This window comes from Triturus cristatus, chromosome 4_1 (genome assembly GCF_964204655.1).
Source record: "Triturus cristatus chromosome 4_1, aTriCri1.1, whole genome shotgun sequence".
NCBI lineage: Eukaryota > Metazoa > Chordata > Amphibia > Caudata > Salamandridae > Triturus > Triturus cristatus.
Window position 1 is genome coordinate 415,433,527 of NC_140585.1, and position 26,376 is coordinate 415,459,902.

General features: G+C 42.7%; 1 protein-coding gene across 2 annotated transcripts in view; it reads left to right on the plus strand.

Annotated features, from left to right (window-relative positions):
- Window positions 1-26,376, plus strand: part of TMEM19 (transmembrane protein 19) — a 208,059-nt gene that overhangs the window by 129,361 nt on the left and 52,322 nt on the right. For both annotated transcript variants that reach the window (XM_085652532.1, XM_085652530.1), the window contains exons 5-6: window positions 6,512-6,766; window positions 20,160-20,369. In XM_085652532.1, coding sequence (XP_085508658.1) covers window positions 6,512-6,766; window positions 20,160-20,369 — 465 coding nt within the window. The remainder of the gene's footprint in view (window positions 1-6,511; window positions 6,767-20,159; window positions 20,370-26,376) is intronic.

Genomic DNA, 26,376 nt, shown 5'->3' on the forward strand with positions numbered 1-26,376 from the left:
CAGACATTTCCTCGGGGCACTGGTCTTGCACAGAATCGAACAAAGGAAGGTTTCTCGACTTTCATTTCTCAGCTGCCCTGTCTTATCAGAGAAGCTAAAAATAGCCCCTCAGCGCGGCTTGAGCCTGGGCTGCCAGCCATCTGTTTTTTTTTTATCTACTCCTGGCACTCAAGGCTCTCCGGCTGCAGGCATTACACAGATGCTATGTCAGAGAAGCTTTCTAAGCAGTGTCTCTGTTCTGCTCCTTTTCCGGCCCCCACTTTGGCTTCAAGGTCAGAATCTGTCTCCGATTTCTGCATAGCTTTGCATTATTCAGCCCCCACCCTCTCCTCACTCTGAAGCGGGGGCTAAGCCGCGACGAGTAGGAGGGCCGCTGCGGTGCGCACGGACCTCACTCTGAAGCGGTCAAAGACAAAAAGTCTTCTCAATTCCATATAAATTGCAATAATTCGCCCTATTTGAAAGATCGTTTTTATATACAATTTGTTCTCAGGGGGTCGTAATCTTATTTTTCTAATCTCAGTTTTGTAGAAACGCTCACTCTGAATAATGTACTGCACATAATTTACTAGTACAGGGCAGAGATTGGGTATTACTTCGCACAATGGTACTTATTTTATCAACCTCTAATAGGTGGGAGTCTCTGCATGTTCAGCGTGAATCAGGACCCACAACCGTCTGGACCCAGCACATTGGCTCACTGAACCACCAAGAACACAAACCTGTATTCTTGAACAATTTGCAATTTCGAAATACCCACAATTTTTCTCAAGCTAAACTTTTAACCGATCACTAATTATTCTTCGTTAACACTTTGTACATTAGGGGTGTCATCAAATCACAGGTGTTGCTCTTTCTCTAGCTACACCCCTCTCAATTTCCTTTTGACAACGTAATCAAATGTTGGACCATGTAAACACCAGCTATGCGCTGTTCGTTTGGTGGGAGGCTCAAGAACCTTTGGGCTACTATATCATTATTATATGTATCGGGGTACTTGCGGTGGCACTCTAACTGGTCTTTCTACTGGGGCCACTCTTGCTAGTTCCTCTGAAAGGACGCGATAAATACCAGCAACAACAGTATTTTTTTCTCTTTCAGCCTGTTCTCTTTTTACCCGTTCCCCTTCCTCCTGTAACTTCTTTTCTTTGGCTTTTTCAGACTCCTGTCTACTTCTCTCTGCTTTGTGAAACACTTACTCTGTCCTTCTATGTGACTCCTTGCGCCAAAACTCAATGGCATCCTTCTGAGCAGGTCTACATTTTCTCTTCCATAGCTCTTCCTCTACCTTCATAATGCATTCCGCATCCCACATTCCCGTGATGGGCCATCTATACTGTGTCTCTAAATCCTTCGTGTAATCTACCCATAGCTCCAAAAACAACACGGCATCTAAACCATGTTTACAGTACATGAAATGTCCAGGTGTGTCTCTAGGCGGAATGTTAACTGGTTCCTCTAGTACACCTTTTCTGGTACATATCTTACGCAGTTTCGAAAATAACGGCATGTTGGAATGTAACCGAAAACAAAAATCACAATGACCCAAAAACAAAAATCACAATGAAACAAACTTACATACTAACCTGACACATTCAAACCTAACTGAAACTGACTAAGACAATAACATTCATACAGTTATATCGGTGCACCTGAAAACTTGGACTTTAATTCTTTAATTCTTGATGCATGCTCTTGAACATACCGGTCTCACAAGTGAGACACGTCTTTACCGTGTTCATTAAATGAACCCGTCTTTATTGCAACCCCCATGAAAAACTCACCGGGAAGCAGAACTTGAACTTGAACTTGAAGGCCTCGGACACTTGACGCTGCGCAGGGAATGGCGTATCTTAGGTGGATCTCTAGAAACCTCGGACACAGCTCTCTCGCAGGGTGGGCTCTGGGTCGGGACGATCCGCAATCCTCACCGCCTCGTATGGATGCCTGGTCGCAGTCCGTCTCCTTCGTTGGCCTGAGGGAGTTGGCGGGAAAACCCGCGACGTGCGCACTTGAAGTCCGTCACGGCTGTGGAAGGGGGCAAAACTGGACCTTCATCTCCGGCGTGTGGGAAAAGAGATTTGTCCCTGTTCGGGCGCCATTAAATGTCGTAAATAAAGTATTACGCACTCAGAATTTCTATAATATCAATATGATCATGCATAAAGCAAGAGGCTGAGTCTGTGGTATCAGGTTCAAAAGGGCTTTATTCCAATAACTCGAGTTATAGGGAGAATAGTTCCATCACCACAAGGGATCAGGACAGGTCTTCTGATCAGAATTCTCAAAATATTCTAAATCTTTTATTCACAGAGTACAGTATATATACATTCTATATTATACGTAAGCAGGAGTGCTTCAGGCGGAGCAAGAGAGAATGAGATAAGGGCGTGTAAGTAGGCGTGAAGGTGGGCGTCCATGTGGGCGTCCACTTGATGAGTCATAGGTGAGTGTCATAGGTGGGTGGATACCTGGAGGGGGTTGCGTGATCAGCTGGAACTTTACTGGAACTTTGCCTTACTTGTGCTCAACTCGAGCATGACGTGTAATTGACGCGGGGAAGGGCTGCTGTGCAATCGGGGAGTCTGGAAGTGAGGCCTTCAGTGTCAGGACGACCAGCACATCTTGTATTATCTGATATCTGAAGTCTGGAGCAGGGACTGATTTGTGACATAGGTTGCCCATCACCAAGAGCCAATGTGGCATCTATTTCTTCATTTACTGCGTAGGCCTTACATGGGGGCTATGGGCTTTTCACTGACGTGAGCTTTGTAATCACATGAAAAGAGACAGAAAGGCTAGGCTTTCTCCTTTGCAGACGGGTCGTGTTTATTCCTCCTTCTCCAGGCAGGAATGTGGTTTCAGTAGGAGTAAGCAGATAACCGTGCTCAATACTGTCTCGGCACCTCGGACAGGGCCCCTTTGGATGAGGCCCAAGTGTGCAAGGCCAAGGATACGCAGCTGCAGCTTTGAGCGTCTGAGGCCCTGGCTGAGCCACTAAAACGGGCTTTCATGAAATGACACGAGTACAGGAAAACATGATGCAAAACGTGTAGGCCTCAGTTCAGATTTGTCGTTTCTCTCATGGGAGACTGGATGATGGCAGGCCACGTTATAGCATAAGCATCATGATAGACAGGCCATGGAGGGGAAATGCATAGGATACATGCATGTGCACATAAGCGTTGGGGGGCACATGGGGACACATAGGCCTCATAATTTTTATTTCCTCAGGCACTGCGAGGATACTGGGGTAGGATAACGCAAATCTTAAGTACAATCACCGAGCGCCCCTCCTGGGACGCAGCAGAGGCTTGTTTATTGGGCCTTTTACCGCTCCGCCTTAAAGCCAAACTGTTGCTTCGTTTTGCCAATCTGACATTAATGCTGGCAAAGCGCCTGATAACACAGCGTTGGAAGTCTCGTGCCCCGCCGCGGGTAGAGCCCTGGGGAGAGGAAGTGCTGAGATGGTCGGTGGCGGAGCGAGAGGCCCTGCACCACGAGGAGAGTCGGGGGCTGCGCAAGCGTCCTATATCCCTAGAATGGGCACACCTGACTGAGCTGTTTAGGAGTGAAGTGGGGGAGGTGGAGGGGGCTGCAGGGGACGCTCCCCAGAATCCCCCCGTATGAGCCGTGATGCATGGTGATTGCTAGAACCTGTCCCCTGGCACTGGGTGATGATGTGTCCCGAATGATTGAGGTGGTGATCTGCGCCTTCCCCCCCCCCCATGTACTTCACTTGGTTTCATTTATTTAGTTCTCCCCTCTTGCTGCGCTGTTCAGCTGTCTTCCTTCCCCTACCGCACGCGTGGGGTGTGATTTCCTCCCCTCTTCTCTTTCCCCCTTGCCCCCCCTCCCCCAGGTGAATGCTCTACGGCCCTCAGACTGAATTTTTGTGGCATGGTTTGGTATGGTGGGTAGGTTCAGGGTGGGATTGGGGGAATATTGGGCGGGCACTGCTCCCCGCAGGTAAATTATCTTGAAGGATGGGTATGCAATACATAGCAATGTACATGGTTGGAGGACTTCAGGTCGTCCTGAGGCATTTTAGGAATGTATTGACGAGTGTTCTACATTATTTACAGGTTTGCACATGATTCCTGCATTGTCTCCTCTGCCCTATATATACTTAATGTGATTCATGCAATTTGTAACTCATTGCTCCTTCTCATGGAGAAACTTAATAAAGTGTTTTTAAAAAAAAGAAAAAAAAATTACACCATCTAGGTTGGTGTGTGAGGGTTTTCTAAACAAACCTTTGAGGTGCCAGACATCACTGTGACAGCCATTTAACAAAGGCCATCTTAATTGGTTTAATACCTGCTCCTCCCACCAGCCCATATGCAGATTCGCATAGCTGGGGGTGAAGCAGGTAACCATGGCAGTCCCCTGCATCGGTCTATATGTGTGCTGTTCAAACATGAAGAGGTTGTTTTTGAGATACTTCCCAGCCATACTGATAAGCATATGTGTATGCTGATGTAAGTGTATAAGTCTTGTACCCAAGTAGTGTTTTAGCGCCCTGATACCATCCTCATGCCTAATACTCTTGTTTAGAGCCGTGACATCCATACGTGTGTGTGTGTTGTGTGTGTGTGTGTGTGTGTGTGTGTGTATATATGTATATATGAATATATGAACATAGAGCATTCGTCAGTTTCTCCCAGGAAAAAGAATGCACAAACTCCTCTTCGTCGGTAAATACTTCTTTATGTAAATTATTAGAAACTCCCTTTTGTCTGTCATGACGCGTTATATACGCACACACACAAGAAGCTTGCAAAAATAATGGGGAAGACTATTTGCAATGCACTGGACTGGAAACTGGCATGTTGGCACTTAGCTTTGCTTAGAAGGACGCCTGTATATAGACGAGCTTTTTAGGGGGACCATTCTATGTAGAGCAGGCTAGGCCTACTAAAAAGTGATGTGTGTGGTGAGGGGAGAAATTTGTATTTTAAAGAAATACAACCTATTTTGTGCCACAATAACATGTCCTTTTTGATAATGGACCGAATGTATGCGTAGTTCAATTAAGACAGAAGTTTCTCCTAGTGTGGCATGACATAACACAAGAAAAATGCATATGTCTTCCTGGTAATCTCAGCCAGCTGACCTGGGGCAGATAGTTGAATGACAAGTAAAGATATTAAAAAAAGATAGATGCAAAATGTGTATATTGTTGAAACATGCAAAGGGGTTCCTGCTGATGCACATTTTACTCTACTCTGGCTACTCAGAAACTGACTCCTGTTTCAAGCCACCACCTCTCAGAGCTTCATGTCTGTTTTTCTAATATCTTGGCTCACGTTGTAAACCAAAATTGCCTTGCCAGAAAGAAACAGTTCCAGCTGACTACGCACCTAAGTGCACCCTCACTCCTCCCCCTTTTCCCTGTTGCCATGTGCACAGTGGTAAGTTGAAACCGCGTGATACCGAAAAGTACACCAGAATAAAAAGCTCGGCACCAGTGGACCCTGCCTGACAGGTGTTGGTCTATGTGCTTCTCAATGCTGACGATGTTTTTTTCTGTAGGAAATGTCCTGCATCTGTGCTATCTGGAACTGGCAGTTTCACAATCTGTCAATGAACCAGGAAGCAGTAACAAAAAGTCACTACTGTGGGAAAGTGTCTGTTATCTTCTCACCCTCACTAAAGCAAGAGTGAGACTGGGTCCTGCCAGATCAAGTGTCCAACGCATGATTAATCAAAAGGGAAGAGTATCTTCCTTTCCTCCAGTTTTTAGGTAATGACTGCATGCTTTAGGAAAACAAGGGTTGAGACCTCGGACTCTCGTTAGCCACGGAGTGAGGTCTATGACATGATGGTAATGTAGTAAAATCCATGTAATGAAGTGATTGTTTGCTACCAGGAAAGCGTTCAACTGGTTTCTCGATCTAGCGATGGGCGTAGCTAGTAGGGACGTAGCAAGACGCTGGAAGACACCGGTGGACCTTCCCCTGGTGGTTGGTACTGCCACATGCCTAAAGAATTATAAGGGGATACGTAGGAAACCGCTAGCAGATCAATGGCAAGAGGTGGTGGACAACTTCCTAACAGTGGAGACATAGAGAGCGTGAAAGAAGTAGGCATACAGGGCAGCACACACAGAGGTCACCATCTTTGTTGGAACACACAGAAGGCTGAACTACAGAAATCCTGTCTTCACACTGGCCTCCCCTCACTGAGCTGCATATGACCCCACACAATATACGCTAGAGCAAGTCACTGAGTACACATGCACCACTAACATACCTGCTTGGATCAGTTGTTGTAAAAGTTGACCAAAAGTTTAAAGTGTTATCTTCATTCTGTAAAAGTCAGGCCTTCGCCGAGAATGCGTACATATAATGTAATGAAGATGTTGCTTGAAATGTAGCGGGCGCTAGACCTGTATATCCGACATATGTGATAATGTTCAATAAAAAGATGCTTTTAAAAAAGTGATTTTCTTTTACTTTGTATGTGCTCTGCTTTATTCTAATTGTACTTATTATTTGATTTTATATAGGAGGACAGCGAAATTGGGTACAAGTATTCTGCAATGGGGGTGTGCCCACAGAACTTGCACTTCTGTACATGATAGAAAGTGGACCAGGGGAAATTCCAGTTGATTTTTCAAAACAATATACTGCCTCTTGGATGTGCTTGGCCCTTCTAGGAGCATTAGCATGTTCGGCTGGAGACACATGGGCATCTGAGATTGGGCCAGTCTTCAATAAGAATGAGCCACGATTAATAACATCCTGGAAAAAGGTTCCAGTTGGTGAGCAGTACTATTAATCTGTTTATATCATCTGTTTTTACCAAAGAGCTTTAATTAGTTCCTTGTTATGCACAACTAAGCTAATTTATGTTTTTAATGTTTGCCTGCTGCTGTGTAAGTCCAGTCGTCTATGAGTTACCATCTAGTTACATGTATACATGAGTTGTATGCCTGAAAATTCTTTGGTCTCAATTCATGTTCCAATTCCCAATATTTTTTAGTTATGTGTTTACTTCATTTGATCAGAATGATTAGTTGATATTTAAGAAAGATGACTGATCTGAAATGTAAAATTGTAACCTTTGTGATTGATGGCTGCTGTAAATGGAAGTGTGTTGCAAAATTTGGAGAGTAAACTGTTGCACATATGGCTTTTAGTGATATGATTGCATCGTATTAAATAAAATTCCGTCCATCCAATGGCCATCATGTGGTAAGGCAATGCTGTAAACGTTTGTGGGACCAACAGCAGTATACGACTAGAAGAGCGCATTGTCATTTTTGTTTCGTAAAGTGTCGTCACAACGGGCAGACCCTAAATGCATTGCGTCATGGTCTCCTACTGCGGAGCCAACCTTTGCATTTTGCTGTGTTTCTTCCCATGTAAATCATCTAATCCTGATGTAGCAGTTTGCACATAATTTTGTAATTTCTTGTGCTGTAATATTTTTTTGATGTGAATGGCGCTTTATGCAATCAGATTTGGGTACAGTGTTGATATGGGATCTTTTAATGAACTGATTACGGGAAAAGTGAGCACCACAATGCATTTACCACCGATTTTTCTCTCTGGGCCAATTTTGAATGAGGCCGGTAGTGTGTTCCCATTTCACCAATAAAGTTTTGCATATTAATGATCTCTGAGGTGCAGGGATGTAGTTCGCTTTCAATGCTTTTGTCTATAGTTTGTCAATGTTCACAAGTGCCTCCATTTCTAGTAATGACTTTTGGCTGTGCCATCTATAGTGTGCGTGTGTGACAGTGGGAAAAGAAATTGTGTGGTCTGTATGTGTATCAGTGCGTTTTTATCCTTGTGCATGTTTTATACAAACCTCAATCCTGTTGACTTCATCGCTGCTCTCTGTTGCAGTGGGGACTTAAGACAATGAGTTTTAAGAGAAGCAAAGATAATTTTGGGCCTTGTTTGCAATTAACCAGCATACGCAGGTTGATTTACTGGAATACCATCTCGTGATTTATCGGAAAAATGTAGTCGCTCTTCCATACACACCAGAAATATTAAATGAATTATCCATCTAAAAATCCATTAAAAAGTTTTAAAATAACGATAACGTGTATTAACGGATTTCGATGGCCTTAACTTATAAGCATCTTTAGCACTTCACATTTCTTAAGAATATGGGGGTTCTAAATTTCCGACGATACGGTGTAAGGTTTGCACATACAAGTAAAACATGAACTAAATCGTAAACACATTATTAAAAAGACTGCAAATATACTCTGCACTGGATACATTTCTGATTTTTGGGAGATCTTTTAATCATTAAATATTCCTTTAACCTCCGGATCAGTATGTAAATACTTTTACATATATGAATTCTGCTTTCTGTAAAGTTGACTCATTCACTCATTTCAAAATACTTTATTCGATTTGACACAATAAATCATAAAAGTACAAAATTCATTGATAAAAGCATAAATCCAGATGTCGCCTTTCAGAGTGAAAAACTCAATCTAAAAAACATGATACATAAAAACAGGCTTTAACATTAGACAAAAATTGCAAATGGAGCAGTTGCTGGCCAGACTTGTTTAAAATATTTATTTACAAAAAGTGCGCAAATGTACTTGTATCGTAGGGGTGCTTATCTATGACACATAAAAACTATGTGTAAGGTATCAATTTCACTGACCGTATCACATGGGCAACTTGGCAGTTTAGGAGATCTTTGCCAGCCTACTAATAGTTGAGGGTACAAATTCAGGTGAAAATAAGATAACAAACATCTGTGCAAAATTGACTTATCTAAAGTCAAATACATTTCTGTATTACAAATGGATTTAACCATAACATAGTGGGCCCCAGATTTTTTCGCCAACAAGCTATTATATCTTAATTTATAGGTTTTTGCTCGAAATGCCTCCTTGATCCGACCAACATCTACCCTGGTAATTTGCCCAGGATTGGAGAATAAATGTGAATAACCCAGATCGCTTTAGGGTGCTTTGAACATCATATAGACTGGGAATATGATGACGTTGGGCAATCTTTCACAATTGATCTATTTAGATCCAGTTTCTTTTAACCACTTATTCATGCATAATAGTATTGGGCAGATTTTAATAAGATCCAAAATAACCTTTGCTCCTAACTCTGCATGTGCTATCTCCATAGGCGCACACTGAGACAACCTCAGGAGTCTTCTCAGAAATGTGTTTTCAGCTTGCATAGGATGGAAGTACGTACACTCCAACTTCTGTTTCAAAAGTCACCGATAGGACACACATGGCTCTATACAGATCTAATAAGGATTTTACGTGAACATGACTCCATCTTGCAAAGGCCTCATTGCTGTGGGTAACCCTAGTAAAATATTGCACTTTAATTCTCATTAAAGTGGCCCAATTTAATTCACCGTCCAGCCAAATACCAAGATAACAAAATTATTTTGTGTTTTCAATCATAAACGTATTTGTTTTGACATGTTTAGAACCGATCACCTTTGAATAAGATTTAGAAAAAAATAGTTGTTGGGCCCATTTTCCCATAGTACCATAAACACTTCGAATAAGAGCTGTCGGCCATTCACTGTACGTGGCATAAGCACTATATCAGCGTACAACAATGCTGGAACCGGCCTATTAAATACCCATGAGATATCTTTACATCTATCCACTAAAATTTGCTGCAACTGAATAATATACAGAATAAAAAACATGGGGGATAACGTACATCTCTGGTAGACTCCTCGATCCAAACCAAAGAGCTCTGTGCATTTCCCTAAAGGGCCGTATCTAACTGAGGCCATCAATCCAGCATGTAGATTACACAAAAAGGATATAAGAGGGATCTCCACAACCAAATCCCCCAGCACTGCCCATAGTTTGTCTGTCCACTATATCAAAGGCTGTGCTGAGGCCCATGAAAGCCAGATTTACTGACTCCTTCGCCACCTTGTAGTTAGCAATCAACAAATAAAGATTAAAATGTTGCTCAATCGTCGTCCTCCCCCGTCCCCCGTCCCCAACCCCCACCCTGGCCTTGCTTCGGGGGGCCTAGGGTGTTGTTTCCACTTGTAGCCCCATTTATATGCCTACAACCAGTCCCATGCTGTTGGGGGGAGTCCTCAAAGAAAGTTGCATGGTCATGTACCTACAACCTTAGGGTGCGCCGGAAATATCAGCATTTGCTATACACCAGCGTCCTTAGCTGCTCCTTGATGGCAAGAAACTATGCTGTTCCCTGTTGCACTAACATCGCATAGCCCAGGTAAATTGCCACAGAGGCATCCTCCACATGGAAGTGTCTGGCCTTTTGAGTATGAAGTCTGTATCCCAGAAGTGTAACAGGCGAACAATCCCTGTCTGCGGAGGCGCCCATTGCGATAGCACGTTGGGGGCAACATCCTTAATCCGCCACGCTTCCAGAAAGGACACCATATTTGTTCCCTTTACATTCTCCTGCAGACCAATTACTCTGATGTTGTTCTGGCAACTCCTGCCCTCTGCTTCCTCTGTCTGACAGTCCAGTAGGTCCACCCACTGGTACAGGTCAGCAACTGAACTGTAGACCTCGGACTGTAGATTCCACTTCTCCAGGTAGCGGTTTTAAGCTTGATTTTGTCTGCCGGCTACTGATGGCTATCTCATAGTATCCCCAAGTCCATAGATAACTTATCTATCTTGCTCTCCAGTACCTCATGTACTGCATTAGCTACATTAAATATCAAGTCCAGCTCATCAGGGGGTTCCAGAGATTGGTGGGGGAGTTCCTGACTTTGCCCATCTCCAATGCCAGGTGGGCCTGCTCTGACATGTCCTTGGGAGGTTTGGTGCGCCCCCCAGCTCGTTGTTACCTCATCTGTGGGTCTGCCAAGCCACTACAGGTCTTCAAGTCCATGGGCCCTTCTCAATGGCATCTCGCAGCCCCTCACTGCTTATGGCCTCTGTAGAAAGTAAAGGAGCTCTTTGGCTTGCACTCCCATTGGTGAATCCACATGAAGTCTCACCAAGCCCCGACTGTTTGTTTCTAGGGTAAGTGCCCTTCATCACAAGAAGTCTCCTGTTGCGCAGGAAAGATGTGTAGACCCAATGGTCGCTGTTCACATGGGCAATCCCCTAGGTTATCAGCGCTCTAGAGCATCCTCACCCCACAGGATGCAGCCCCCAGGGAGTGCCAGCACCCCTTCCAGGCTGGTCACCACCTCACCATTGCGAGAGTACACTATAACCTGGCAATGAAGGCACACAAAGACTGGAGCTCTCCCATGTGGGCACTATCCATGTTAGCATAGGGCTCAGTCACCGGACGCCGTTTGGAGAGGCACAGCCATGATCATTCAGCTGCTTTTGAGTGTCCTGTACAGCCATCCACGCTGGTGCCTGCAGGTGCTCTGCCCGTGGTGTCAGACCCTGTGAAGCCACTTCGCCTCGGAGCTAAACCTCATCTCAGTCCCCGCTGTCAAGCCAGAACACCAGGCTAACTTCAGGACTTCAGCACTTCAGCCCTTTGCCTGCCTTCTTGAGAGTTGCGATGCGGCTGTGTACCCTCACCAGCAGAATAGGGACCCTTTCTTTGTTCTGTGCCTGTGATTGAAGATGCTCTGCCCTTCCGGTGTAAGGTTCAGGAGTGCCGTGCCGCCGTAGGGCTATAATACCGCTCAGCCGCCACTGCCAGGTACAGCTGTTGGACTGGCTTCAGAGCTCCACCCCATTGCCCGCCATTTTGGGCATCGCGGCTCTGTCTGGGACCTAGTCCTTGCTGTCACTGCTCATTAGTTCTCATACTCTGCCGCACCCCCTCGAAAGTGCCACTGGCGTTCCCCACTCAGGATCTGTGGAATAGGCACTTATGGGGCGGCTCCGGGCTCCAGCACAAATTGGGAGTTGGAGGCGATTCACGGAGGTCTCTCCGTTAGCTGCCATCTTGATTTCGTCCCTGGGAAATATGACATTTTGTTGTGCACGGAGTCATTTGTCTTTCGGGATGTTATCACAGCCTGTTCATTCTTTTGTTGTCTTTGCTGTTTTTCTCTCCTCATTGACTTTCTTGAAGATCGTCTCTGCCAAGTGATCATGTTTCTCTGGACGTCTAGGCTGTGTTTTATTGCTCAAGTTCTAGGTTTAAGATATTCACTGCTTCCTCTCTAGAAGATATTGCTTTTGGTTTATTGCTAAATAAAAAAAGCAGCCTGAAGGGAAACCCCATCTATAACGTTTTGCTTCACTCCTGGGAAATCCATAGCTGCCTTGAGAGAGCTTCATTTTACCAAAGTTGTAGCTGAGACATCCTGAGAAAGAGGGACTGTTGAGCCTTTAAAGAGTGCATCAGTCTTTCGGTATGTCTTCATTATATCTTCTTTTATTCTGAAGAAATTAATCCTCCCCAGAACGTCTGGGGTTAGCTTGTTTTTTTGTTAGGTAGTAATTTGAAAACCCTGTGGATCCTTTATAGTTCGCCCACTGTGTCCTCTGGCCTGTAAGAGAGATTGGAACAAAGTCTGTAGATCTTCTTCAAGTTCAGAATCTGTGACAGAATCCGGGATTCCTTGGAGGCGCACATCACCCCCCACCATCGACTATCTTCCCCATCATTAACTTTGTTGGCAAGCACCTGTCATCTCTTTTCTCTATTCTAATGTCCAACTAATCCCTCTTGTGTGCACCTTCTGCTGTGCATAGTTTAATTTTGTCCACTCAATTCACCAATTGTTGGCATGAGTGGTTGAGGTCTGAAAGGATTTTGTGAAAATCTGGTCTCAGTGAGCAAGCGCATCTTTCTTGAATTCCCCCATTGGAAGATATATAGCGCTTTTGGTTGATTGTGCCTCAATTTCCCTCTAGTGATGCAATAACAAGGAAGTTTGGAGGGATGAATCACTATTTTATTTTTGTCTGAGGCACCATAAATTACTCTGACGTTATAAATAATTTATGCAAATATAAATATTCTTAATTCAATCAGATCCATATACCATTGGGCAGGTCACAGTCACATCAATTAGTTTTGTCAAACAAATCACAAACCTAAATAAAACATCTAAACAATACATATGTAAATGGACAAATACACCATGTCAACAAACCCTAACGAATACCCATATATGTGTACACTCATAAATCTAAGTGATACACTGAGTGGTAGTCCCCTTCGCACAAGAGGGATCGCACCTCTCAATCTATTCCATATGTGCGCATATAGCTTTTAACCATATTCACAATGATTGGACTCCTCAATTTTAGCTGTCGACGCGGTCGCGTTTCAGCCACCAATTTCTTCAGGGCAAGGGTACATACTATCTGCAAACTGGTTCAACTGTCGAAATTGGAACCTATCCGATACAGTAAGAGTGGAAGCTTTCCACGCTTTCACGGTTCCATCTTAACTATCTAGGCCTTCAAATACTGCCACTGTTTGAAGGGAACGAACTGTTCCTTCTTGGTGTACTCTTCTTACGCTTCCGTCCCTGCCGTGTAAAACACCGCCGTTCGATCAGGTCCATTTGATTGCCGCCCATGTATAGGAGGGTCAGTTGGGCATACCCTCCCAGGTTATATCAATGTCCCTCTAGAGCAGTGGTCTTCAAACTTTTTGATGCCGAGACCCCCCATCAAAGGTTTTTAGGTGGAAGGACCCCCCTCTTTAGTCAGAAACTATTATCTTACAATTTTACAATTTGCTTTTTAACTCTGCCATGTCGGTACGTCAGGTGCATGCTCGGAAGGACTTAGATATGCTTACATAACCATACAAAGACATTCCTTTCTCATTATCACAAAGCAGTATAACAATCTGCTAATTCTTCTGCCCTTTTACATAGAACATTTTAGTAAAGAATTAATAGTGTTATCCTTTTAAAATGCCACTGCCTTTAACAACTTTCGATGGATGAAACTCAATTACGTTTTCTTGCTTTTATCCAGCAATTTACAGGTCTCACAGCTCTCAGCAATGCGCACTCAACTCACTGAGCTACCGTACCGTTTTGGTTCAGTGTTTACAAAACATGAGACAAGATTTGGACAATAGGAATAGTAGGGAAACCAGGTAGAAATGTTGGGACCACTTCCTCTGTGAATAGCATGGGAGTTGTCTCTTTAGATGAGAGTCCCCCCTGTACATTTGATAAAGAATCTTGTAATCAGATTTAACTTTGACCTACCATTGTAGAACTAGATTTGCTGAATGACTAAGAACTGTTTTTTACAATTAAGTATACTAAAACGGGTTAGGTTTCTGTTCAACATCCAGCAAAGAATACAGATTTTCAATGTTTTTGTAACTTTGAGGTTTGATTACAGTAATGCTGTATATCTGGGGATCCTGCAAAAGCCTCAAATAAACTGTAATTAGTACAAAATGCCACAACGTGACTCATACTAAATATTAAAATCACACGTCCTTCTCAAAGTGCCTAAATAAACATCATTGGCTTCAGAGTTTTCAGAGGGTTAACTTTAAATACATATGTTTAGTTCATAAAGCATTATATGGCGGTAGACATAGCCCTCTTACCCACAAATCTAGGTCCTATACCCCAAGAAAAAGCTTGGTTATTCATGGTTCCCAAGTTTCAGAGAACTTTATGGGGAGAGATGGTTGTCAGTGGCTGCAGCAATGCTCTAGAACTGGCTTACACTGAATCTAAGAAGAGAATACTCCTTGCTGGGATGTAGACTATAGAGCTACTGGCTTTTCCACTACCAGGCTCCTGTGATTTTATGACTGGTTAGTGATTTGCAGAAATGGTCTTTAAAGAATGAGCTCTGAGGTACCTACCTGGATATAGCGCTTTAGAAGTGGCCAAATATAAATAAACAGCATGCAGATAATTGCTCCTCACAAAACATTGAACGCCAAAAATAATCCTATATAAGGATGTGGGGTTTGGCGCAGCGTTGGACTGAACGTTGGTACCTGCTGCCATCATTTGCTTTGCAGATCGTATGCTACTCATAGCAACCAGGTGCATAACAAAGGCCTCCGCATGTGACAGGGCCCCTTGAACATATCTTGCAGGAGGCCCCCCCTCACTTTTTGTTACGCCACTCTCTATTAACTGGAACAGCACTCTCGTATCCTGAGAAATCAAAGCCAGGCAGACAGCTAAACACACCTTACTGCCAGTGTGCTGCTGGCCTGAAAGAAATGTAAATGTGCACAACGAGTTAATCTGCAAATCCTTTACATTTGCAGATTAACTCGTTGTGCACATTTGCATTTCTTTCAGGCCAGCAACACACTGGTAGAAAGGCGTGGTTTGATGTCTGTCTGGCTTCGATTTCCCAGGAGAGTCCCTGAATTAAACTCCAGGGAAAGCATTTCAAATGCGTCTGGGACATTTTTTTTTCAGCAAATGAAGAGCGCGACCCCGTTCCCATGCTTCCACGGCCCCCCTGGGGGTCGTTCCCCACAGATTGAAGACCTCTGCTCAAGAGGATGGGTACGCGCAAACATTTTCCCAGGGACCAAAAAGTTTGGTCAGTGATGTGAGGGCATTGATGCCAGCCAGGTGTGCGGTCGGGGCTGGTTGGGGGGTGGGGGGGGGGCGGGGAGGGGTTATATCCTTTAAGGTGGGGTAGGGGAAACAAAGCATACCCCGGACTTCTCCATTTAACCAAATTGTGTGATCCTAGGTAACAGTGCTCATAACAATTGGCTTGCCCTTTAGCCCTCCCTTCAGCGTTATTTAAAGTTTCAAACATTGCTAGAGACTTTGGCAGCAAATAACAAAAATTGATATCTGAACAGACATTTCTAATTTTGGCTGGAGTGCAACCCTAAGATCTGCCAAATCTTGGTCATAGTACCATTTTGACACTGGTTTTTGATTGAAAAAGAAAACAAGGAGCATCTAACAAATGCAGACTTGGCAAACTGGCAGTGATGATGGCATCAATTTGTTCAAAAATAGGATTCACTAAGTTATCAGCATTCCTGATTCAAGTAAAATATGTTTAAAATCTGTATTTTTTTTTGTAACGGCATGGTTGTAGTGAGTGTTGCCCCAATTACCTGTACATTTGTCAATCCTAGTATTAATATTTGCTCTACAACTACAGCGATATTCTTCGAAATGTAGCCAGACTATCACTTGCGTTGCATTTAATATTTGATTGAGCTGCTTTGATGGTGTACACTTGAAAGGCTAAATCCAACAATTTATACTTTAAACATGATTTTGTAGACCTCCTGCATTCGTCGAATTGCATAATTTAATTTTTTTTGTTCAGTTTCAGATGTTCATATCTGTAGCGTCCTCCCCAGCCTGGGTACTCGTACATGAATACGCCACACACGGCGCCTGGTCTTATATGTATTGCTCTACGTGTAACTGCAAACTCGACATTCTAAACATAAATTCTATTCACCACACCCATCACTTATGTCACAGTTCTACCAAGTCCAACAAGAACCAAAAGGGTCCCATCATCGCTAATTCACAAGACATCTTCTCCGTTGTTAAATAAAAAAACGAAACTTTTTTTTTGTGCAAATATATGTACATTACAACTCTTCTTAAAGTTTTTGAGTAGCTTTGACCAAAGATCCAGATCATGTCCTCTGAGGCTGTGGAGAGTGAAGAGAAGCGTCCATGACTGGGATTGTAGGGACAGATGCAGTCAGGGGGTGCTCTACAGTCTCAAGCTAGGCTGATCTAGAGAACTGATGAAGGATGAGGCAGATGTCTGAAGTGCAAAGAATCTTGCGTAATGGACTTTACAGGATGGTGAGCAGTCACAATTTTGAAGGGTTCAGCATCAAAGGGAGCTTCAGATTTGCGTTTTCTCTGTTGTCACATCAATACTCTTATCTTCCTCATTGAAATTAGTGTTCTTGACACATCAGCGCTTGTTGGCATATACTTTCATCCTATGTTTACAGCTCAAGTCTGTTTGTCAAAGTTCTCCATCTGTTGTAGATCTTCTGTTGGTCCATTGTATTAACTTTGTCATCATGGCTCTCCCGAACATGAGGGTAGTACGACTTTCACCTGCCATTGAATGCGCAGATGACCTGTAAGCTTCAAGAGCAGCATGTAGAACTGACGTCAGATCAAGCTTCTCCAACTTAGCACACTGAACAGTCTTTTTAAGGGTGCTCCTAAAGCGTTTGACAATGCTATTTGCTCGTGGACAGAGGTATGCTTTTTTGATGCTTCATATTGAGATGATTAAGAAAGTCTCTGAATTCTCGACTGTTGAAAGGCGGGCCAGTGTCAGACTTTAGAATTTTAGGAACACCCTATGTAGCAAAAAATGCCATCCAACCTCTGACTCTTTTGGGAGTAATAGATGAAAGATTATCTACCAGTGGAAAGCAGGAGTATTAATCGATAACCACCATCAGGTGATGTCCATTGTCAAGAGAACCAAATAAATCAACAGCGAGTCTCTCCCATACATGTTTTGGTAAATCCGGCATGTTCAAGGTATGTTGAGTGATTTGGGAAGACAAGCAATTGCACAGATGACAGGTTTAACTCTTTCAACTCTCTCGTCAAGATAAGGAAACCAAACTCTTTCTTGGAGAGCTCATTTAGTGTCAAAAATTCTACAATGTCTTTCATGGGCCACTTCAATTACTTGTTGTTGCAGACTCACGGGTATGACCATTCCCGAACCTTCTAAGACGGTACCTTCTTGAGTAACGGACAGTTTTCTTTCAAATTTTTGAACATCTGATATTCGCCATCAGGTGTGAGAGGTTGAGTGTGCGGTTTCAGAGTTGATAAGCAATAATGTCTTTTATTATCATCATGTCCCTATCTTTGCTCGTTGGTGTATTGGATTTTACAACGAAGTTCATGTAGGGTTCAGCCGCTTTGAAAGGGATACCATGACACTATACTGGCACTCATGAAAAATAGTCAGCAGGGTTTTTATCTTTCCCCGGTCGGTGCACGATAATGTAGTCGTGTTCTTGTAGTCGCAAACCCCAACGTTCAATTCTAGGAGGCATCTTGGCTTTTGAGTTGCCAAAGATGGTAAGCAAGGTTTAATGATATGTTACAATAGTAAAAGGCTTTCCGTATAAGAATACGTGGACATTTTCTCAAGCCCACACCACTGCTAAACTTTTTCTCAGGTTGTGAATAGGCACGTTCAGTTTATGACAAACTTCTGCTTGCATAAGTCACAATATGCCTTCAGACATTTGGGTGTCCGCTGTGTTGGGCAAGGATCGCACTCAACCATGAAAGGAGGGCAAGGTAGGGGGCTGGAAGGATGCTAAAAACAGCTGTGGCATGTTAAAAACGATTAGAAGCATTTTAAAGGAAATCACTGGAGCCAAGGTAGAGGGGCGTTGCTGTTTGTAGGACTTTTATGCAGTTTTCTTTAGCCCTGCTAAATATTGGCCCACAGGCCTGGGTCTTGCTCCTTATGCCAAAAGCCAGCCCTAGTTAATAAATTGGTTACTATCATTCATACATAAATATTCATGACCTCACTGGTGTGGAAAAAGGCAAATAAATTTGGCAAATAAATTTGACAGGTACAGTCAAGAGTGTATTTAGGTTTGAAAGTTCCCTGGCAAATATTGTCTTAAAGAGAGTGGCATGGGAAGTGTGAACTTGTTAACCTGAAACACAAAATAAAATGGTTCCTATAGAGAGCTGTATCTGCATAAAACAACACATGGGATATTGAAAAAGTTCTTTGGCGTTTATAAAAAATAAACCGCTAAATATAAATCTATTTGTCATGTAATGTAACAGTACCTTTGAGCACAGAGAGCAAAAAGGTAAAACAGCATTCTTCTAATTATAACTTGGCAAAAAGTGTGGCGGGGGAGGGGCCGCCAGTATACACTTTATTTCAATGCTGCCTGTTGCCGTTTTTTGCCCACATAAAGGGGCAATACTCCTTATCAATTGTACATTATTCTCAGTATAGCATGTCCTTAAATGCTTATGCTCAAATACCCGGTGGTTTGTGCGCATGGTAATATTGAAGACCGATAAACTAGTACAAGCCTGGCATATTAAACTCCAAACCTAACTTTGGAATGTTGTTCATAAACATAATTGCAACGTGGATGGCCATCTCACTTTCCTTAAGTCACTAAAGACCTGGGTGTTCCCATCTGCCTGGTAATAATAACCAGGGGGTCAAACCTTGCATCACTGAAAAGAAACCTGCTTCAACATTTGGATATCCTCCACCTTGGTTACCCTCAAACATCACTGAAGCTGCAAACTATCACAGCCCAAGCACAGAACACAAAAACATGAGAAAAAAAACTAAACATCCCATTTTCAATTCTACACAGGCCATTAATTCACCACCTTCCACTCCATCAAAACTTTCCAGAGAAAAAGGCAACAATTAGGTCCACATTTGACACTTTGACTTCTGATTCCAAAGTAGATTCCATCAAAGTAACCCTGTAACGTACCTTCTGTGCAAGTACTTCGTAGATAGCTGTACCCTTTCCTATGAGGCACACTACATTAATAATTATAATGTACATTGCTTAAACGTTATGCATACCCTTTCCTAACCCTCAAAGAGTGCTGTTGCATGAAATCAGATCAAATTACAGTGACATTGTGAATCTTGAAAGCTAATTTTTAGTTAATGACTAATGTGCCATGAGCATTTTTTGTATATACTACGTGGGGATTTCAGGCAAGATGTAAATACCATAAATATATGGATTAAACGAAAGTTAGGAATACCATTCAAGGTGAGGGGAGGAGTTGGCCTAACGGCAAAGGCTGGTGACCTCGGAGCTAGGGAACCAGGTTCGAGTCTCGGCTGCGACGCACAACTTCCTGTGATTCTGGGCAAGTCACTTAATCTCCCCGTGCCTAACACAAATGAATATGTTCTCATGTAACGCAACTGGTGCTTGTGTAAAGCGCTCTGATCCCCGATACCTTCGGGTCGAGTTCGCGCTATATGAAACTCCGTAAAAACACAAAAAAGTGGCTGCACTCATTCAAATGCATACGAAAGGCAGCACGTCTTTCTTTAAATGTTAGCTATTTCAATAATTGCACATGAAAAACATGTTTTTGTCTCTCCTTAACTGAGTCATTGAGACTATTAATGCAATACCTTTCAGTGGCTGACACTTTCAGAGATTTGGTGTTAAAGTCTCTGAAAAATTGTCTTGTACTTTGAGTTTTCTGTTTTTATAAAAAATATTGCGAAACAATTGTATACAAATTAAGTCTTTTCTTTCTTTCATTTCTGTTTAATGCAGGTACCAATGGAGGTGTTACTTTCGTGGGTCTTATTGTAAGCTTTCTTGGTGGTTTGGCTGTGGGATTAGCCTACTATATTTCCCAACTGCTTTTCGTGACTGATCTGGAAATTGCAGTTCCCCAGTGGCCTTTAATTCTGTATGGAGCATTTGCTGGGCTCTTCGGATCAATGATAGATTCTTATATAGGGGCTACAATGCAATATTCAGGTATGGTATATTCTTCCTATACAACACGTGTGATTGAATATGGAATGTCTTACGTTTTTGACTTATTTGTTTCTGCTTTTTAAATATTATACAGCACTAGACTGAGACGATAAAGTTCATGCAACTACAGTGGTCGCTGATGGGAATAAATTAGCAGCAAATGTTGTTGCTCCTTTAAAATGTCATACTTGGCACCAGATCCATTTATAAGACAAATAGGTGTATTCCTTTTCATTGCCACCATATTAATTCAGCCCCTACTATTCTTTTTAACTTTCTGCCATTTGATGGCCACAAATGTCACCCACTTATTAATTGGATAGTTAGTATACGAACCATCAGGCCTGGTTAAAATAAAATACTAATGTAGACCACTGGATGGAAAGCAGAAAAACAGGGTACCTTACTGAAGATTTAAAGATGTAGGTATTTTATGTTTGTATATTAGTTACACCCTGATACATTGGATCCACTATGATTACAGGAACTGATTTTTATACATATCATTATATGAAATTAGTCTATATTGCCTTGAAGATTCCATTTCTCTTTTCAAAACTCCGATCCTTAAATACAGATGTGATTTGCATATTTGAGCAGTTTTACCTGCTGGAAAGGCAAATGTTTTAGCCACTGTTATTTCACATTTGATTCTCCGCTTACTGTATTTATCAGGAATGTTGTAGCTAGAGAGGTCATTGAACAAAATTTCTAGCTTTGAGAGTGTTACAGTGCCTTACAGTAATACTCATTTTTAAAGATCTGATTCTTCGTCTTTTATCATTTTTGGGGGTGGAGGGGGTGGGTTGCATGTCGTTTCTTTTATATCATTCAATTACTAGATGTTTTGATGAATTTTGAAATCATGCTTTGGTTCACATGCTCCGTCTAGACTAGCTTATGAATTTAGTGTAAATTAGAACTTGAAAGATTTTCATAGATCAGTAAAGTAGATGCATTACCAGAGTGGACATCTCACTTCTATTTATGATAACAATGGATCTGTATTGATTTTAAGTTACAGGATTACCTTTAATAGGCTATGTGTATATCCTAAATAGCTCAGGTTTCTTCAGCTTATAATTTGTGATTTTGACATTCATAAAGTTAAAAGCTTTCATGTTTGATACTACTGGGCTTACAAGAAGTATACCATGTTACGTCCAGGTATTCCACATGTTACCCATGGTACAGATAGGAGGAAATACCATCACTGGTGCTGTACATATAAAGCATTGCAGTTATCAGGTCTCCATCTCTCCAAAGCATTAAATCATCCATCAGCAGAGTGGAACACTCTACTACAGAAACCAACAGTTAACTCAAACACATGCATTCTGCCATGGTGGCATTTCAGTGAAGACAGAAGGCAACATAATTCATGGTGACTGCAAATGAAGCCAGTTTTCAAACTATATCTGACTCGGGTAGAGATGTCCTTTCATAGGAAAGTCTGTGAACTCCAAGACTGCAGTTGGAGTGGCAGTATACGTATCTTTGGGGTTCCAGGAGAGGCTGAAGAGCATAGTATTCTGTTGTTTCTTGCTTACTTCAGGAATCGTTACAAACCAAGTCCTCCCACCTATTAGAACTTTCAGAGAACACATGGAGTGCAAATGCATAATCCACAGAGGAAAGAGGCATCCGGCTCTGTAAAAGCACATGCGTTTTGCCACAAACAGGGAACACAGATCATACAGCTGACAAAAGAGATGGCCCCATCTCCAGTGAGGGCTGTAAGAGTCCTATCTCCACCAATTACTTACAAGACACACATTTCTGGGACTTTACCCATTGCCAGACTCCTGGAACAGGCAATGGTAGGGGTGCCAATGGGCAGTCACTCAAAATATGACTCAGATTCCTTGGAACACTTTTTACTCGTGCTCGAATACTCTTTGATGGCTATCTCTGCCACACAGGACCCCACACAGGGTACCTGAAGGTCTCCAGATCAAAAAACTGAGAATTAACATGGCACTACTGTATGCCTATCTTCTATGTTATATGTCCCTACTTGAACCAACATTGCCCACAGTGTAAAACATTCTGCTGTCACCAAATATAATTGTATACCATGAGGAACACTACTATTTCCCTTTAAATGTGTTATATAGATTATGAGATGCCTATAAGCTTCTCTGCAGATTCTTTCCTCCTACCCAGAGTGGAATGCATACTGCATGTATACTTCCTCTTATGTGACAGTACTTTGATTGCAGATAATTCTATTCAAGAGCCTAACCCTGCATTGAATCATTTGGGATATGCACAAAACTATCCAGCACATTTTTGGGCATCCTAGCAAGAGGAATGTAAGAAATCACTAACTTTTGTATTCTGTATCAAATGATAGCAATGCACTCTTACGTCTCACATAATTGACAATATACACAAGATAATGAGGCCCAGTGGTAGAAAGTGGAAAAGGACAAAGGAATTGGGTTGAGAGATAAAACAGAAACTGTATTCCACCTCTGACTCATTTAGTCTATTGCAAACTGTTGTCTGCAGTGCATAGTGGGTATTTACATGGTGTATGCGATATCTTAGTAATCTGCCATGAAGGTTCTGTATCAGACTGTAACAGAAAATGTATGCACCTCAATGATGTCACACAATATGAGAAAGGCATCGTTATTCACAAAACGTTTTTTCGGGTTCAAATCCCACAAATGATGGAGGACGGTGATGACGTAAAAGGCCAGTCTTTCAACTATTTGATTCTGAAGATTCTTTTATTCACAATTAACTACACAGCAGCCAACGCGTTTTACCCTTACGGGCTTCTTCAGGGCAAGCAATTATGTTCACACCCTTGACAAGAATCTCCTAAAAGTAATGGCCCAATTCGGTCGGCACTTATGAACGTCTTAAATTTTGGGCGGTGAGTCTTAAAAAGTGTATCCAATATATGTTGGTCCGTTATAACTTGTACCCTTCAGGAACATGATTGATTGATTGATAGAGAATTTATATTGCGCAAGACAATAACCCGCAGGTATCAAGGCGCCTATTAAAAAGAAATAGAAATATAAGTTTACCACCTTACACATAGGCTTGCAGGAAGAGGCGAGTTTTGAGGGCGCTTCGGAATCTCTGTAGGGAAGGCAACGACCTGAGATCCAAAGGAAGATCATTCCACCATTTAGGAGCCAGAGTGGAAAAAGCCCTGCCACCCCACTTGGCTCTTCGTATACGGGGGACTGTCAGGAGCAATTTCCTGGAGGAACGCAAGTCCCTTCCAGGAATATAGTGGGAGATGATAGAGCCAACTCCCATGTCATTATTCCTTGCAATGGCTCTGTAGGTCATACATAAAACTTTAAACCGTATTCGATATTCTACCGGTAGCCAATGCAGTGTTCTCCTAGCCCGAGTGGCCGAGGAGCATCTGGGAACATCCAGAACAAATCTAGCGGCGGCATTCTGGACTACCTGCAAGCGCTGCAGTAGGCTCCTATTTAGCCCTGCATACAGCGCATTACAGTAGTCCAGTCGTGAGCCGAGGAGAGCGACAGCAATTTGCTTTCTGGACTGTAGGGAAAGATATTTCCTGATTCTTCACAGGGTGTGAATTAAGCCCCAACAGGTAGAGATGGTTCTACTAACCTGTCCGCCCATATTCAGGGCAGGATCTATCATCACCCCAAGATTCCTAGCAGATATCGTGGGGGAAGGGCATACTCCCAGCGAGTCAGGCCACCAGCTGGCTGACCAGGTGTTCTGATTCCCTCCAAACACCATCACCTCAGTCTTCTCCCCATTCAGTTTAAGCGAATTTTGAACCATCCACTGACCAACTGCCTCCATACAACATAAGTGTGTTGTGTGTTTAATCGTCAGCCTCTTCATGCAGCCATATGGGAGACTCGTAACACTTCCGGAGTTGCGGGAAAAGTGTCATACGAAGCAATGTTTGAATTGACTATAACAAACGCTGCTAGTTGATGCAGCATTATACACCCTGCCACCATGCTTACCTCAATGATATATTTGTGTATCCCACTATTTGTACTTGGGTGTGAAATGTTACTTCTGAGATTAAACCTAAAAAGATGTCTATCTTAAACGTTCATCAACACCCCTGTCTGTAAAATACCAAACCTTAAGCTTTGTCACAATATACTCTCTGCAGAAGATAAGTGACAGTTTCTGCCTGACCTTTGTTCCTCTGCAAGGTAATAAGCAAACCGTGATATTTTGTGATTCTTCTTAAAGCAACTCACGTGCATTACTAGAAATCTGAATGCCTTATACATAATCATATATGCATAGCATGTGTAACATAGTCTGTCTTAAGAGTTCTTTCTGTTCTGTTAAAGGGTAACCTCAAGTGCAATGCAACAATCTTTACGGTCATTAGGAAAATTCTACTAAATGGTTAGAAAAGTTCAAAGTTTGTTTTACAACACTACTCCACTCTTTATTCCCAAATGTCCTCCACACAACCTCCAAAGTCAGCAAATGTTCTTACAAACGAATGTTAGATCTGTGTATCAAGGTCATGGTTGCAGCAAGATTGGATCATGATTGCTAGCAAAGTGAAACAGGAAGGACATTCTACCTGGATATCCTAGATGGCTGCCACTGGCTCCAAACTCAGAGTTAATTGTCTGTTGAGAAATGTTCTTCATCGTTGCATAGTGCATTCTCCACACGAGCAAAGCCTCACACCACACAATGCCGATACTTTGCATGGGCCATTGGCCTACCCTCTCCTGAGATCGATTCGGCATGAGTGGGTTTGGAGTATCAATTCCACCACATCTCTGTAAGCCATGTCTTTTGACCTGCTTCTAGACGAGGAGAAACAATATCTTTGCAGACTTAAAGCTTCCATCATGATTGACAGAAGTGAAAGAAGCCCTTGACCTAACCAGTGACTTAAATGAAGCGGAGATCAGTGATGTGAATATATCCCTGTTGACTTCCAAGGCCCTCGGTGATGATGGTCTGCCTGTATAATTTGGAGACTAACATAGCTGTTAGAACACACCTTCTGTGTAAAGTATTTAAGGAAGCTGAGGAAACTGGATCCACACAGGATGAGTTCAATAGGGCTGTCCTTATTATCAAAATCCAGAAAAGGCCTGTTAGCCCGTGCCAGTTAAAGATTGATATTTTTACTTGACTCCACCATGAATATACTTTCTAAGGTGTTCGCAGCTAGATTAAGGAGAGTTGTTAAAGTGCTAGTTCACCCATCAGTTGTTGGCTTTCGGCAGGATGCCCCAAAATCATATGCTCCACACTCTTCCACGTCAAAGCTATGATAACCAGGAAGAGTTATTTGTACTAACCCTAGATGATGAAAAGGCATTTTTTTTTTTAAAATCAACTTTATTGTTATTATAAACAAAGAGAACAAAAAATTCATCTGTAGCAAATCATACTCATTATACACGCACAATGCAACCCTTAAGAATGACAGAGATCTGTAAAAACAGTCCTGGGATGGAGAACTCACCAGCTTATATACGACCATATACAGGATAGATAAGACCACCTCAGGCCGGCAGTAGATAAAACCATTTGCCCTAGTTTCTGCCAAAGAGTTCAGGACAACCCCTAGCCTCGAAAAGAGGCTCCTCTTGAGTACCGCACCAATCCACCCCCCTCCTCCATCTCCGCACTGTTGGGGACTGAGCTTGGGACCAGACTGCCGCAATGTCGCGTTTCGCCACTGCCAACGCCGTGCCCAGGAAACGCTTCTCAGCCCGGGAGCCATCAAGGCCGTCAAACACCCCCAGTATCAAGCGCAGCGGGTCATGAGGCACTTCCCACCCTGTGGAAATATGGATTTTCCTGATCAGTTATGTCCCCTATCTTGGACCCCAACGGTTCCAGGTGCATATCACAAGTACATATATGTTCCCTCCAGTTCCAGTTATGAAGACGCAAATACATGTGCGTTCACCGTCAACATGTCCTTTGACAGATCCGCCATGAATAGGCCGGATATTCCATTCCTAAATATGAAAGGCCACCGGCTTCATATGGTTCA